The sequence below is a fragment of the Camelus bactrianus genome, chromosome 26 (assembly GCF_048773025.1).
Source record: "Camelus bactrianus isolate YW-2024 breed Bactrian camel chromosome 26, ASM4877302v1, whole genome shotgun sequence".
In the NCBI taxonomy this organism is placed as follows: domain Eukaryota; kingdom Metazoa; phylum Chordata; class Mammalia; order Artiodactyla; family Camelidae; genus Camelus; species Camelus bactrianus.
The window spans coordinates 11,428,096-11,445,528 of record NC_133564.1 but is presented as its reverse complement, the minus strand read 5'-3'; the positions used below and the strand labels follow the sequence as shown (position 1 = coordinate 11,445,528).

The 17,433-nt window shown below is 37.2% G+C and overlaps 1 protein-coding gene across 1 annotated transcript in view; it reads left to right on the top strand.

Moving 5' to 3' along the window:
• The window catches only part of VEGFC (vascular endothelial growth factor C), an 80,781-nt gene that overhangs the window by 48,306 nt on the left and 15,042 nt on the right, over window positions 1-17,433 (top strand). Inside the window, exons 2-3 of the mRNA XM_010953359.2 lie at window positions 2,397-2,610; window positions 4,075-4,265. Of these exons, the coding sequence (XP_010951661.2) occupies window positions 2,397-2,610; window positions 4,075-4,265 (405 nt within the window). The remainder of the gene's footprint in view (window positions 1-2,396; window positions 2,611-4,074; window positions 4,266-17,433) is intronic.

Here is a 17,433-nt window from a genome sequence, read left to right as displayed (position 1 = left end):
TTTTCTTCACTTTTGCTGTCATCAAACACATTAATTGTATCTGTTCTTTGTGACTATGCAGTTCAAGTACTTGGCCCATTTTTCTGTTGAAGCAGCTGCTTATATTTTCTTATTGCCAGGTTCATGCAATATTTTAAAAATATTAGTCCTTTTCCGTCTGTCATGTATATTGCAAACAGTTTTCCTACTTTATTTGTCTGTCTTTTATTTTGTTTACAGTGTTTGCCACCGTAAAGATAGTTTGCTATTTATTTTTATATTCACTTTTAGAAGGGCCTTTTTCAGCCTAAGAGTGTAAATGTAATAACTTTTATTTTCTAGTATTTTTTTCACTTTTTTTACATTGTACTTTCTCTGTTGTGAATTATGTTTTTCTCCTGTTTCTCTGTTGGGTAACTTAATGTTTTCTCTGATGATAGAACTATTGTTAGAGCTACTTTCTATTGTTCAGTTTTAAAGTACAAGAGTGAGTGATTTTCTTTGAAACTTCAAATCGTACTTAATTGAAAGTCCCTTCCCACCACGATCTTCCCTCTTAACAGTTTGCTGTGTATCTTTCATAGTCTCACGGAACACTGTTATGTTGTATTGCAGCTCCTTTTTGGTAGAGGGAACACGTCTGCCTGTCTCGTGTGAGATTCGTGTGGTCCATTTAGATCACAACCTGACTTTGATTCCGGCTGAGTCATGGGGCAAAGAATCCCAGGGACTCGCCAATTACACAGCCTCGTGTCTCCACGTGTTCAAGGGCTAGTCAGGCAAGCAGGGGCCAGTAGAAGCCCACCTGTGACGTTTTCCTCCAGGCAGAAGTGACTGCAAATAGACCGTGTGCTTTTATCATCTTCCTCTCCGGTAGTAATCCTTTTAGATTCCGAAACATTGTTTGATTCTTGAATTTTGTGTCACATGTGGAATTTTCTTGAGACTGATGCTTCATACACATTTAGTGGGGAGATGGTGTGAGGATGTTTTGTCTCTTTCATGTAAGCTGAGACCTCCTCTCCATCCCACTCTCCATCTCGTCAGAAGGATTGTATTTTGTGTCATTGTGTGACATGTCAGGAATCATCCTGCACCTTCCAGAAGGCCATGTGTCAGGATCAATATTTTTATGACATAGACCTAAAGAGATGAAGTGATATTCTCAATTCAAACAAGAAGTAAAGAAAGGGGAAAATGCCAAAATTCACAACTAATTTTAATATATAATAGGGAGGAACACATTTCATAATCGACTGCCTGGGAGGGTTTGTAATAACGTAAGAAAATGACATGAGATTATGTTTCTCAAAATGCAGTACAAAAATCTACATCAGAATAACTTGGGTTACTAAAAGTAGTGGTGGAAAGACTTTCAGTTAAATAGCATTTTGATTTTTAAAGCAAATATGTTAATTTTGTACTTCAGACATTAGAAAGGGAAAACGTATTAGAATGTGGACAGTGCCATTGAAGACGCCTGGCTGGGGAGGTGGGGGCAGGTTCCTGCATTTTTAACAGCTCTCTGATTGATTCCAATGCAGGCTAAACCTTTGAGAACCAATATCCAAAGTATTTAGGTACAGATTTAGACTTAAGGCTGGGATCATCATGACAACGTTAAACATCTGAGGTCCTTCACTTTGCAGACCGGTTAAGTTAAACAACATCCCATTTTCCTGTAATTTCAAAGTGTAAATTAGAAAAAAAATTATATTTGTTCTGGGTATGGTGACTACTTGAATATAACTTGGAGTGTTCTACTTAATTAGATACTCTTAAATAGACAGTTAACTATAGGCAGAATAATATTCTCTGGACTATTTCACATCTTTTTCATAGTAGGATAAATCTTGATCAGGTTTTCTGGAAATATTGGGAGGTTCTTCCAAAATACAGCCTTACTGTGAAGCTGTTATTAAAATCCCACTCCATTCTTCAATACTTATTCTAAAATGGTTTCCATAAAACTGAGATTCCTAATTTCAAGCATCCTGCTTAATTATTGATGCTGATAACTAACTGCAAAGCATTAGAGTGGATTTCAGTTTAACTTTATATTGGAAGGTAATACAAACTTGTGTAATTTTTCAAACTTATACATTCACCAATTTTGTAAAACAGCTATAAATAAAATAAGCGACTTCAAAAATATTTTAATTGATGTCTCAAAATGTTTGTCCTAAAAGCCAAATATATATTTTACATTTTAATTGTGGTAATTTCATTCTAATTTTGGCATTGATTTGAATTAAAAGATGAATATAATTCTACCAAGAAAAGTTAAGTACTTAGAAAATTAATAATATTTAACAGGGATCTGGCATATGTAACATTAAGCCTGAAGGTTTTCTAGTGCATCTGTTTCCAGATCTCTCAGTCTGATAAGTAATTGATCTTGCGTGTTTCTCTGACAGACTTATGCAGGCAAAGACCTGGAGGAGCAGCTGCGGTCGGCGTCCAGTGTAGATGAACTCATGACTGTACTCTACCCTGAATACTGGAAAATGTACAAGTGTCAGTTGAGGAAAGGAGGCTGGCAGTACAATAAAGAACAGGCCAACGCCAATGCAAGAACAGAAGAGACTCTAAAATTTGCCGCGGCTCATTATAATGCAGAGATCTTGAGAAGTAAGTATGGGAAAGAAAATACAGAGTAGGCTTCATATTTCAACCCATTGAAAATCACCAGCTTTGTCCTTTAATTTCAGCATTTATAGTACCACTGAGTATCTTCAGAGCCAAAAGTAAATACAATAGAAAATAAAGAATTATTTTACAAGTACAGAATTTTATGATTTCACTGTGAGCAGTAAAGATGATTTCTTGAAAAGTAAAGATAGGGAGGTACATGCATATCAACACACTTTAATGTTTTTGTAATTGAGGTGGTATCCAGTCGCAGAATTTTTAAAACATACAGATACATCTTACACACTATATACCAGTTTAATTATTAAAACATTCTGTATCATGAAAAAAAATTACAGATAAATTTTATTTAGATTTGGATATAGAAATGCTTAGTTGCTAAATCATCTTGTCAGCTACTGCACATTTCCTTGCTTGTTGCTTGATAGGGAACTGGCTCAAGAGCTGGACTTTGGTAAAGCTACCGAGAGATGTCGAAGAAAGAGTCACAAACAATTTATGATGTTGCACAAAATGGCTTAGTATCAACGGGTGGGCTACTTTTACAGAATAACTCCTGTCAGTTGTTAGGTGTTAACTGCTGTAAAGATTTGAAATTACAAATTATTTGGAGAACAAAAGCAAACGAACAAAATGGTTTCGTGGTTGAATAACCAATAGTTTATGCTTTTTTTTTCCCAAAAACTTTATTTTAGAGGAAATGGGGGGAAATAAATTAGAATATTTAAGAAGTACATCATTTGTAAGGCGGTCTTTAAAGAGTCAGCAGTGCGGTAGGTAAAGCACTGGCTGATTGGAAATGGAATTCCAAGAGAGAGCATGAAAGGAACAGGAAATTTTGAATTTCCTGAACAAAACAGTTCAAGATACATGTCCCAGTTGATGGAAAATACACTTGCACTTCAAATAGCTACCACCATGACATTACCCAATGGTGCCAAATCGCCTGCCTGAAAATGAATTTTGAATTGAGTCCAAAACCAAAACCATTTTCTTTACATCTCAGTTTAAAAAGAAAATTTAAACGTGTTTACAGTTTCTTTGGGACCTCAGAAATATTGCATATTAGAGCAAATGAGCATGACTGTATCTCTGCAGGTTTTGTAAACATCTACGTGCTAAACGTTCATTTTCTTAAGTAAAGAAAACCAAACAAGTGCAGGAGAGTATTGGTGTAGTAAGAAAGCGTAACCCTAATGTAGCTTGTTACATGGCTGTAGAAACTAGTTTTATTTTAGAAAATACCTTCAGCTGCTCTGTTAAATGTCATATCATATTCCAATTCACAGGGCACTTTAGGATCCCGTCAACTGTTTCTTTAAAGTTATGTATTTTACTTAAACTTTAAACTCTGAAATCAAAGGTGAGTGACTTCCAGCTGCTGTGGGTTTTTCCGCCTTGGTGGCTTCTGTATGACTTACGACCTTCCCTGTGACCCGACAGGTATTGATAATGAGTGGAGAAAAACTCAATGCATGCCACGGGAGGTGTGTATAGATGTGGGGAAGGAGTTTGGAGCAGCAACAAACACCTTCTTTAAACCTCCATGTGTGTCCGTCTACAGATGTGGGGGCTGCTGCAACAGTGAGGGGCTACAGTGCATGAACACCAGCACAAGTTACCTCAGCAAGACGGTAGGTGTGCGGCCCTGCCCGGCCCGCGTCAGAGCCTCAGCCCGGGGTGGGGGAAGGGGCGGCCTTGGCTTCAACTCTGGTCCCTTTAAAGTCACTTGGTTGTTTATTATTATTGAAGTCTAGTCAGTTTACCATGTTGGGCTATTTCCGGGGTACAGCATAATGTTTCAGTCATACCTATATGTACATATATTCCTTTTCATAGTCTTTTTCATTGTATGTTACTTGAAGATATTGTGTACAGTTCCCTGTGCTAGACAGTAGAAACTTGCTGTTTTCGAACTAGACTTCAATAATAATATAAAAAAAGGTAACTTAGTTCAGTTCAGAGTTGCTTATATTTTCTGTGGGGAATGAAGTTAATTTTTCCATATTTTATGTTTTTGATGATAGAGTATCACAAAAAAGTAATTGATGCTTTATGAGCTGTTTATTTATGGCATCAAAGCCAAGTGGAGAAAATGATAAAAAGGCACATGAATGCCTGGGTACATGTAGACACATACATATGTTGATCTTGAAAGACAAATGTTTTCATTCAGCAATAAATTACTTCTAAATGGTTAAGTCTTCTGATTATAGAAATGCAGCACAAATTATATATTCAAGAAGCATTGGTATATGTGTGTGTGTTCTGTGAAACAGCGGTGCAGTATTGAAATAAGCCATCACGCTGAGCGTATCCATTGTGTTCACTTAGAAAGCAAAGGAAATATCCCTTTTCCTTTTCTTGAATAACCAGTCAAGTCCCATCCCTTTACATGTTAAGCTTCTAATAAATAACCAAGAACCTTCTCTTAAGGTTCATTTGGATGGGAGATTCCTAGAGGGTCATTTAAAATGGTGTGTGCCACTGGCTTCTGCCCAGAAATCTTTGGAGAAGCCCAGAGCTGTAGGCTGGGCTGAAACTTCTCCCTGAAAGACAAAACTGATTGCTCAAAAAGGCTTTTCCAAACTATGCTGAGAATAGCATAGGTAATCTGGCTACATTTGGAACTGTCCTTTGACCTTTAGAATGAAACATGAGAGTATTTTAAAAATGTCATGTTAGACTTGATGTGTTCAATGTGGAACAACAGCAAATCGACATTTCAACTAAATAATGTCTGTACTTCGTCTCATACAAACTTCAGCTGAGCTACATGGTTCCCACTAACAAAAATCTACTCCTGTTTTAATATAAGTCAGTGGAAATGAAAGTAAAGATTACTAATTCAGTTCTTTCAACTGCATTTTTCCATCTGGTTGAAAATTTCTAAAAATTTTACTGTAATGATCATTTGGTCTCTAGGTTTGGAGACATTGTCCTGTTGTACAATCCAAATTGCTTTTTTTAAAACATTGTATATCTTTGTATTGCTCACACACTTCACGAAGGGACAGTCTACTTCAGATACGAAGACTTGCAAAAAGTACATTATAAACCTGAGTTTTCTATTGCCTCTGCCTAAACTCTAAAGACTGAAAAAGTTTTAGAAATCAAAGGTGATGCTTTGGGGTCTTATGTCTTTCCTCTTATTATCATAGTTGGTTAAGTGTATTCAAAAGTAATTTATTCTCTATTATTACGATAAGTACAGCAAGATAACATAGGGCTCATTCTAGCATATGTTAACAAGAAAACCACTATGAATCTAAATATATTCATTCGTTTAGAAACTTTATCTTTGTGGGTGATGTGATAAGATTTCAGTGCTTGACAAAATTCTGACATTTTAATGGATAACATAATTGTAGAGTTAGGGCACAGCAAAACTTCGCCTTTATTGCTCCTCCCATATTTTTATCAAACAATAATTGAGCATTTGTTAGATAACACATTAGAGTTTTCTATTATATACTGTTATGAATAAAATATACTAATTTAATAGGGTTCATAGATATTGTGTGTTTATCTTTTCAGAATCCTTAAGAGAAGTTTTTAAGAAATTTTTTAGTAACTGTTGGAACCAAACACTTTTTTTAAATCAAATAGAAATACTTATGCCAGTAGGATATTCTCCAAACTGTAATATTTATTTTAAAAAGATATTATTAAAAATGATGCTGCTTTAATGTTTAAGCCAAGCTCTATAAAAGGAATTTTGGCCTTCTGAGTCTCTTGAAAAAAGGTTATTATTTTAAAAGTCAGAGAAAATAAATATGGGTGATTTAGGAATTGGAATAATTTCGATTGTGTATATTTTTAAATAATTCAGTTAAGCCATGTAGAATGTGTCCTAGACAGTCTTGTTTATTATCATAGGGCTTGATTTAAGTGAAATACCAATTTGGTTGATTTTTTTAAAAGGTCTAGATATACTAGTTGCTTTTTCCAAAAAGCAAAGGGCTGTGTCTCTTTTAAAATTGGGATGACATGGAGTAGAATCAAAAGACAGATTTTTGAAGAATTATTTCATCAAACAAAGCAAAATGTATCTATTAAGAGCTGATTATTTATCATTTCAAAATTGCCTTATTGGATTTAGTTGTTAGATGAAATTTTATTTTTGAAGTGCTTATATTACAGAAATACAGGTCTGAGTAACAATCATTGTAGTGTTAGGATGTTTATGTATGTGTGTGTGTTTTGTGCATTTCTGTAAATTCCTGTGCTTTTTTTTTTTTACTGTTAATTTATTTACTCGGTGAAAGTAAGTTGCCAGTTGACATTATCCCAAGCTATTTTTCATTGCTAATTTCCTCCACAAATTCTTCGATTATGCCTTGTTGAGTTTAATACAGAGAAAACCTTTTAAATGAATCCTTTTTTAAATGTCTCAATTTATAGAATATTAATTAAATATGACTTTAATATTTAAAGTAAGTAGTTCAAAATATATCTTTGTTAGATACTGATGCTCCAATGTTTTGTATAATAGCTCCTCAGGCAAGATTTTTCTCCCTGACACCAAACTCACCCCAAACAAAAAACGCCATAAAAAAAAGCACCTCGTCTTCTAGTTTTTACCTCTCACATTGCTTGGCTTCATCTCTAGTCAGAAGCATAGGGATTGTCTTTGACACCTCTTGTCACAAATCCAGTCTCTCACCAAATCAAATGCTCACTTTATCCCCTAAGTGTCTTTAAGCACCATCACTGTAGGTCCAAGCCACATGTGATGCTCTTTCCGACCAATGAAATGACATCCTCTCTGCTCTCCCTGCTTCCACGTCTCCCCTTCCTAATCCACTCTCTAAACGGCCCTCAAGCTGGTATTTTTAAAAACACATGTCTGGTGTTGACAATCTCCAGTATAAAGGCCTTTCAGTGATTCCCCATTGCTCCTTGAATAAGACAGAAATCTTTATCACAGCCTCTGCCTTCCTCTACAACATCCTCTAACATAACTCTCCCTTGACCTTACTCTTTGTGCCCTGGTCTTCCTTCAGGTCCTGGGAACCCATTCCCCCGCTGCCCCAGAGCCATTGCACGTCCCTCTGCGTCCTCGCTGCCCGCGAAGGTATCAGACCTTCACATCTCACGTGTCTTGTGGCTTGAGGCAGCCCTAGGGGAGATTTTCCTACCTCCTTGATTAGACTCAGTAATTCTTTTAAATGCTTTTTAGTTTCTGATACTTTTCTTTCAAAGCATATACTATAGTGTACAATCATGTAGTTTATAATCATACAGTCATTATTTGATTAATGCCTGTCACCTTCATAAAGGCAGATAGGTCTGTTTCATTCACTGGTGACCCGAGTGCCTACCACAGATTGCACAGCCCCTTACAGAACCACACAAAAACCACAGACCATCTCACCAGGGGAAAACTGAAAATACAGACACATCCACAGTATTTCCTCCCCCCCAGTTTCAGGGAGTTAGTTCTCTGACCCCTAATCCTTAAGTGTGGAATCAGATTTTAAAACAATTTCTTGATGTTTAATAATAATAAAAGAGTTGATTAACACACTTGTGTAATTTTTAAATGAATTGATTATTTTTTACCAAACAAAAGTATGTGCTGTAAATCATAGCTCAGCCTTTTTAAAAAATATCTTTTATTTAATAAACAGAAGAGAGGATTCTTTTTTCCCCATTCATAGTTAATATTAGCAGAAGTCAGCATTCTGTTATTTCTTTTACTATGGGTTTACTAACACATGCTGACACGTGTGCCAGATGGGAGAGCCTTGGGTAAAATCTGAACTTGGAAAACAGAAAATCAGTGCATTATTAGTAAGCAAAGTATATAGATTTCATCTTCGGTTAACCGTTTGTGGGTTTTTTGTGACCCCTGTGTATGTATTCCCTATATTGGTCCCATTCGGTCCCCTAGTCACCTAACTGGTTTCAGAGTAAAAGTGTTTACATGAAGGAGAGGAACAGAGAATGTCGTACGTGTGACAGCATACAAACTGCTCTGTCAAGGTGGAGGTCTTCTAGGGGGTTAGGCTTCAGAAATTGTAAGTCTTCAGAGCCAAGAAGAGCACTTAGTGCTAGGTTTAAGTGCTGTGTGGTTGCAATAGAATTTGATCCAGTAGCCTCGGAACATACATGTCAAATATGGTATTTTTTCCTATAAGAAAATGACGTCTACGTTAGATCTTATGGAATCAGTTCTTGCTGTGTTTCATCTTCTTTCACCTCCAGCCTTCACAGAATTTAGGATTACTTTTACAATATGCTTATGATGGTGATATTATTCATTGTACCTGCCTCCTCCCAATTTTCTGTTCGTATGAAGAAAATCAGGATTTGCCGACAGAATTTTTGAAGTTTGTCCGGTTTCTTATGGTTGGTTTATAATGTTTTCAAATTTTGTTTCGATCCTTTGTGATAGTGGGAATAATTACAATCCTTATAAATTCTGATCTGCAAAGCAGTGAGTTTTAAATGTTTATATCATTATAATAGCAAAGGAGATTCATTTTAGCATTTCAGTTTTTTAAAAGATTTGCAGATTTTTGGAATTTGAAGTTAATGGGGAACAAGATATTTAGTCTTCAGGGATCTGCTCCAGAACACACTCCTCTGACTCCACACCCTTTCCATGGACCCCCTCGTCTTCTCTTTTTGCTCTTCATGGTCACTTCCAAATATTTATCTCTACCTCAGACTCCTCTCTCTTATGGTTTCCACACACCCTACTCATCTTTGTGTCTTGTCTTCCCCCAGACCGGTCAGAGTCGGTCAGCGTCACACCTGTTTTCCCACCCCCACTCCACCCTCACCAGTAAACAAGCAACTCAATAAATCTTTTTCTTTTTTTCAGTGTTCTCTGTCTTAGTAAGTGATGCCATTCTTCTAGTCGGTGAATCCAATTATTCTTTTCTTTCACCAAAAGCCCAATCAATAATTCCTGTTAAATCTACCTTCCAAACATCTCTGGAACCCGTCAGCGTGTTCCTTATGGTGACCCCTCTCTGGTCTGGGTCACATCCATCCATCACCTGGACCAGTACACATGCCCCAGCCTACTAACTGCTGTCTTACCTCCATTTTTACTTCCCTCCAGTCCATTTGCCACATTGTAGCAGCGAGGTTTTTTTTTTTTTTTTCTTTTCTAAATGATAAATCAGATACTGCTCCAGCCTCTTGAGTAATGTTGCGTATTGAGACTAAGCCAGCATCCAGCAAGTGTATTAATAAGCCAGTGTTTTCTAATTGGCTTGCTCAAGCTAGCATCTGTTCTAATCAGTTGATGCGAACGTTCTAAGTTGTTAAATGTTTTGAATGGCACTCTTCCTTAGGGGTCTTCTCTAGGTTAAATCCTTTAATATGGTTTCCGGGGCCCTTCATGATCCGGCTGCTACTTAAATCTGCAGCCTCAGTTTTCACTCTTCCTCCCCTCAAACACGACTTCCCACGGGTACCCAAATTCTCTTACCCCTTAAACTGCGTCAGCATCTCTTACCTCCAAGTCATTCCAATACTTTATCCTGTGTTTGAAACATCTCCTTCCACACCATCCCTACATCCTCACTTATGTAGCTAATTTCTGCTCATCCTTAGGCCGAGGCATAACTGCCACCTTCACAGCATCCTGTCCTGTGGTCCAGGAGCATCGTTGATTGCCCATATTTTGGCATCATTGCCTTATCTGTCTGGCAGATTGTTTTATTCTCTATGCTCTAAACTCCATGAAGGCAAAAATTGTCTTTGAGCATCACCATGGGGCATAACAGTGCAGTAGTTAGCACACTAGGTACCAAATAGAATAAACACAGATTTGAGGTCAAAGGTAGGGTTTTGAATAGGCTGATTTTGAAGCATCCGAGTGGTATCCAGGTAGAGGAGATTGGGCATCTAATTCTAGAAGTCTGCAGCAGCGAGCTCTCAGTTTGAGAGGAAACCTCATGTTGATCAATACTGTTTGAAGCCTTGATGTGGTTGTTACTACGTAGAGAATTCTCGTCTTGGAGAGAGTGGGTGGAAAACCAATCCCAAGGGAAAGCCAATGTGCCATCATTGACAGTACCTTCCATTTCTCCCTTTGGTTTTCTAGTATCATGCCCTTCTCCCACCCAAAAAATCCACTCGGCTTTTATTTTACAGTAAAAGGGATAATCTGGAATTTTAATTCAGTTAAGCTTAAGTGTGGTGGAACACGTACTATGTGGTGCTTATCAAGAGGTTCACAAACCAAGAGGAGCAAGACGTGAAAACTCCTGGAGGCACTGTTTGCATCTGTCTTTGATATTTTTACTAATGTTACAGCTTGTAAAAGCCTGTATTTAGGTAACACTTTTTCCTGAGTTTATGTGTTTTATTATATTTTCGATGTAGTATAAATGGGAGCATGTGACAGTTTCTTTCAAACATAAAACAAGGTCTCTTACTGATATTTTCTGAAGGAAAATAAAAAGGTTTTATTTTGTTACAGGAATTCCAGACACATCTTTTGGCAACAAGTCACCAATTAAAATTGTATAAACTGTAAGGACAATGTACCTTATGTACCTAATGTAAAACCCAAGTTTTTATTAAAAACTTCATAGAAAATGTTTTTGTGAGGCTCCACGAAGGGCAGGTTATCAGCGTGTGTGAGGAAGCCAGCCGTTAGCTGAAAAGTAGAAACACATGCACTAAACATTCCAGAGCGAGCTAATCGGTACCAACTGCTTCAAAGTCCTTCCCGACGAATATCTAAGTGACTTTGAAAAGCTACACAGATCGGATGTCTTGTTGACCTCTTTCCTAAACACATGCTCTAAGTATATTTTCTCGTGAGAAGTTGTATGTTTAAGACGTATAACCAAAAATTAGAAACTGAATTTTGCACAACGTAAATTATTTGACTAAAGTAGAAGCAGAGGAAAGTCACCTGCTTTTGAGCCAAACATTTGGACAAAAAGTTATTTAAATGTTGGTACTGAAGATAGGACTGAAATCCACGGGTTTTCCTTGAACATCTTGGGGTTAGAACCAAGGAAATGGTGTGTGTTCACCAGTGCCAGTGGAAGAATTCCCTCAGTCTGAGAAACATCCTTTCCCCATTCAGATATGCATGAGCCACACTATTTATAATTCTGCATTGCCATCTTAAAAAGAAAAAGCCATTCTAATTTTGTGTTATTTTATAAAGGCATAATGTAATTGCCTATATATTACCAAAAGCATTCCTGATTATACTTGAGTTAAACTGTTTCCTAAAATTGTCTTTTACTGCAAAATTCATAGTAAACCTAAGTACAATGTTCAGCTCTGGAATGAAACTTAGAGGTACTGTTTTGCACTGCCAACAGAGATAGTTCTTACATTAATTAAACAGAATGCTGCCAGTCTGAAGGATTAATTTATCACATGCATATGCATTTAACAAGTGGAATGCAATTTGTTTGGAATCTTTAGCTAAGTAGTATTTGGCAAGCACGGTTGTTGGAAATCAGGTTTTATCCAGATGTGGAAAACCCGTTATCAGAAGTTTAAGAATAACATTTGCCTTAAGAAGAAAATGAATGCATCTATTAAACATACCACTTTTTTCCAACCGAAGGTTCTGATCAAGTCCACAAATTTTATTCAGTCTTTCTAAAACCCCTGTTTGGACTTTTTATTTTAATTGTGGCACTGTATTTACATTTTAAGTAAGACAACATGTAAAATTAATTCAATACTAGATGTAAATCTGTTAGGACCTGTTGTCTCATGTTCTTCCCAGTCTCAATTTAAGTTCTATAGACCCCTGATAGCTGGCCAGGTGGTTAGTATTCTCAGTTGAATTGTTAATAGTAAACCCTCAATTTTTGAATCTTTTCCCATTTTTAGTGAGTATTTCTTTAAATGTTATGTAGTTTTTCTGTCTGACTTTACAGTTATTAACCATCTTTCCAGGGGCTACAGGCTGCATCTATACTTAATTAATGGACCCAAGTTTAGACTATTTAAATTAAATAGGGTAGTGAGGTATTATGCTCTGAAGAGAAACTGGTCGTATTTTGGGATATAAAGAAGTTGTAAAGGAAGGAACTTTTTGTGTCATATCTGTATTCACACAAGCGTTCTTTAGAATTTGGTGCTAAACTGTCATCCAGGACCTTCTCAATAAGGAAGTTCTACACCTTCTTCTTGAATAGCCTGTAAGATAAGTAGAAATGGGAATTGTTACTTAAGAGCTGTTGCTATGCTGGTGTAAACAATCTATTGTTTCAAAATGTGGTTTATTTGAAGTCCATTCTTGTTGGTGGGAATGGACTGTTAAATATTCTTATTAAAGAATTCCAGTAGACATCAAATGGGAGCCTCTCAGTTGGAAATGTTTGTCATTTCCTCTTGTTTATTACAGTTTTACAGAATACACAATCAAAATATTTTTCAGTTTCCAGCATTGTTTAAATGCCATCTTTATGTAAATTCTTTTGATCTCCTCCAAAACCAGCAACTGTTTTAACAGACAACTACTGAGAGAATCACCATCAGTCTCCATAATGAATTTTATTTTTATTTAGATCCTAAATTATATACAAGCTAACACCATCTATTGTTCAAGAACAATTCCCTTTATGGCATAAAACTATTTTAGGAAAACCATATTCAAAATATCAAATTATAATTGTTACCATCAATTAGTATTTACTAATCACACGCATATACATGGAATTATTAGCTAACGCTGAGCATAGTACACAAATGTTGCGCTCTGTGAGCTCAGATCTAGAATAGAAGGAATTGTCTTGCAACATTAAAGCCCAGAACAATCTGACAGCAGTTTAAGGGGTTTTATTATATTAAAGTATGAAGAATCTGTTTATTGTTTCAAACACTGATGTGTTTGGATAGACCTTGACTCTTTGAGAGAAAATTATATTCACTGTGTTGGTTCGGGTCTTTACATAATGACAAGCACAGATTTTATAAGGGGGCTAAACTGCAGGTTCTTATTTTTAAAAAATGTTTTCCTATTTTGGGGAGGGTTTAATTCGATTTATTTATTTTTTTTTTAATGGAGGCACTGGGGATTGAACCCAGGACCTTGTGCATGCTGAGCACGCACTCTACCCCTAAACTACAGGTTCTTACTGACCAACAGCATTTGTGGTAAATTACCTGATATGTTTAAAATTCCAACCTAGTATCATTATATATATTTATATATAAATACGTATCTATATATATATAAGGTTTTTTCCTCTAATTCACTCTCATCTTTCATTTCGCTTCACTGTGAGTTACAGAGGAGCAAAGAGTCATTGATTGATGACTGTTACCTTGAGCGTCTGGCAAGGCATTTGGTGTCTTCCAGATTCTCAATACACAGTTACTGAAAACAAAGAAAGATGTTAAACAAGTTAAAAAATTGTAATTCCTCTAACAAAGATTCAGCTTAGTTTTGAAGAAGGAGAATCATCCAAGCAACCCCACCATGAAATCACTGCCATTATTATCCCTAATTTATAGATAATGAAACGGAGGCTGAGGGAAGTTAGGTAATTTTTCCAAGTCACAGAAGCAGCAAATTTCAGATGCAGGACTCTAGCTGATGTCTGTCTGTTTTTAAAACTAAGATCTTGTTATTCTTAAATCCCTAGTAGAAAAGGGAAGTTGCCAGTTGTTTGAAAAGTTTGTTTATTTGTTTGTTTATGTAGACATGTGAGTTTATAATGTGATTCTAATTGTTAATATATTTCAGTTCAAAAGAAGTTTACATTTTCTGAGCACATACTATCTGATTAGGAAAAAAGGCCTATGGACATCCTTAGTAACATAGGGACTAAATATTGCAATATAAAATTTACAAATTGATGTGTAAAGAAGAAAACAAAAAGGAGTAGAAGCCATAGTTAATCATTTTAAGTGAAAAAAAAGTCGTCAATATGTACACTGAATAGTAGTACAGAAAGAAGTTGGAAAATGAACAAGACCCCTTGAGTGTATGGCACACCTAGCGTAGGCACAAGCCTGTCCCGATGCCCACATGTGTGGTGCACTCTGAGGACGTGTTTCTCATTTTTCTGAAGTTGATAAATGAATAAAACTCAATTATCACATATCTTTCTCCTTTTAGTGTTGATCAAAGACACTTCTCTCTGGACCTTTAAGTTTTTCCACACTGACACAGGCAAGTAGAAAGTTAAGGAAACTACCTGAAACACTCAGGTCAAAATTCGGAGGTAACAGATGTGTTTCAAGAAAAGGTTTTTTACTTTCATTTTTAGACTGCTTATTCCTTTTGATCAAATTAGTTGAATTCAGCTGGCCAGTTGTCTACCTACATTCAAACCAGAGACATTTCTATAATATTGATAATTTTGTTTTATTTAATTAGTTCAACTCTAATTTTTTGTCTTAAACTGCACCACAATTTTAATGCTTTATGAAAATCATCAATTTATAGGGGGGAAAAAACAGTTCTCTAAACATGATTTTTTTTTAAATGTCTCTTTACCTGTCCCTTTATTCCTTTAGTCAGTGTGCTCACCCACACAGATTTCCTCCACCCTTTGAGAGTGAGGGACCAGCTTATTTTAGAGGAAGATGCTTTTTTAATGTGCATTTTACTGACTCCCTGCATCTCCCTAGAACACTCTCCAGAGCCCTCGTTCCTGAGTGCACGCTTGGCGCTTCGGGGCGGGGCCTGAGTGTGGACATTATCCCCCCAAGGAGTGGCCGGCGTCTGCCCACGGTCACTGGTAACGCCCGCCCCCTGCGATCTCCCCCCTCCGGCAGTCACGCCAGGGTGGAAGCTGGAAGGGCAGCCGTCGCTGAGGGTAGGACTGATGCTGCTGAGGTTTGTGGGCGGAGACACTCCCTGCTCTTCTGCACCAGCTGTGACCGCGAATGGTGCCTCATCCCTCACTGCCAGCCCTGCTCTGCCTTGTGTCACTGCGGACAGTTAGCACGTCCCGCCGCGACCGCACGCGCGCTGTCGGCAGCCGTGCCCCCCGGGCCGGGCTCTCCGAGCCTGGCGCAGCCTCTCTCCTTGCTCGTCCGCCCCGCGGCCGCTCCTGCCCGCAGCCCCTGCCCCGCCACGGCGCTCAGAGCCGCGCTGGTGCCCCGCTGTCCTCACTGCGTCCTCGTCCTCCCTGAAGGCCTTCGACCCTGCGACCACACACACCCTCCTGAAGCTCTCCTGTCTTCGGCTTTATGATACCATCTCTGGTTCTGCCTGTCGGGACGCTCCTCTTCCCAGACCTCTTTACTGGTTCATTTGCCTTCTTCCACCCCTTACATGTTCCTACTGCCCGGATTTCCATTATTAGACATGTTCTGTTTTCATTCAGAATGACCTCACCAAGTAATCTGGGCAGTCCCCGAGGCTTTAATTCTCCCTTTAATACCAGTGGCCTTCCAGCGGCTCTCTGAAGCTCTAGGTGCGTATTCAGCTGCCGAATAGACATAGAATCTTCGGCTTTCGTAAGCTGACCTGCACATCTTCCTGCCATTTCCACTATGACAGAATTTAAGCAATTTAGAAATCATATAAATATAAAAATTAAATAAGCAATTTATTCTAAAAATTGCTTATTTTCTAAACCTCCTTTTATTTCTTCTGCAATGCTGGTTCTTAAATGTAGAGTCCAGAGGTGTCATAATAGAAAAACTGTAGTGTATGTAGATAGTTCAGAATTATCTATCTTACAATAGTTCTACCTAGTGCAAAGGATTTCACCAATGGGACATTTTACCTAATAAGAGGTTTCATCCAAACCACATAAACAAATGTCTTTAGAGGAAACTGGTCAAAATCATAATACTGGGTTACGCCGAGGTCATGTGTTGAGATTATTTGTGTAGAACAGAAAGTACTTTGGAAAATATCTAGAATCTTGAGAATATATGCAAATGATAATAACTCCCATCTACGCAGTAATGAAACAACACATCACAATCATATACATTAGCTTATATAATTTTTAAAAGTCTCGTGAATGGGTCAAATTTTGTTCTCAGTTGACTGGTTTTTGAATAAATATTCAGCTTTGAGAAGTTAAATGAACTTTCCAAGTTCACACAACTTATTAGTGGGGTTGCAAATGACAGCACCCTGTCTGGGTGTGGTCCTGTGTCCGTTCCTCCCGAAGCACTTTGCTAAGGAGGAGCTGAACTTTTATTTGAAAATACGATGAATACATTTCAAGTGAAGAAAGGGTGCATTTTATAATTTAGATATTTCCGTATTTCATTCTTCAAAATTCATTTCAATAAATCCTCCTGTAGGCTTGGACAAAATGGGCAACTAATTCTATTCCCTAAATATTTTCAATGATCTTCAACTGTCGGCATTAAATTACAGCAAGGAGCCAAACCACAAGGCTCTGAAGTGTGTCATCTCTTTTTAGCACCACTTAGATTTCCAGAAAGGTACCAGATAATGTGTGATTCAACTATAGTTAAATGACAGTGAACTGATCTTATCAGGCAGGTAATGGCCAGGATTTCACTTTTACCATTATTACTGATCATCATTTAGATTTCAGACCCCTTGGTGTTTAAATCCACTACATTTTACTTAATCACTGATATATTTGTGTATTCAACTTAAAACACTGTTTTTAAGGAAGGAAGAGGAAAACTGAAGTTCTCCATAAATAAGGCAATCAGAATGAGATTTTAGTTACACTAAATGCTGAAACTAATTCACCGTCATGTATAATGTCCTACCCTATTTTAAACTTATATTTTCATAATGCCTTTGTCAGCGTAGCAGAAACAATGCTTTACCTGTTAAATCATGACTGTGTTTATTTTTCTTTTAAACATAATAAATTCATAAGCTATCTCAGATACCTGCAAGGCTACTTT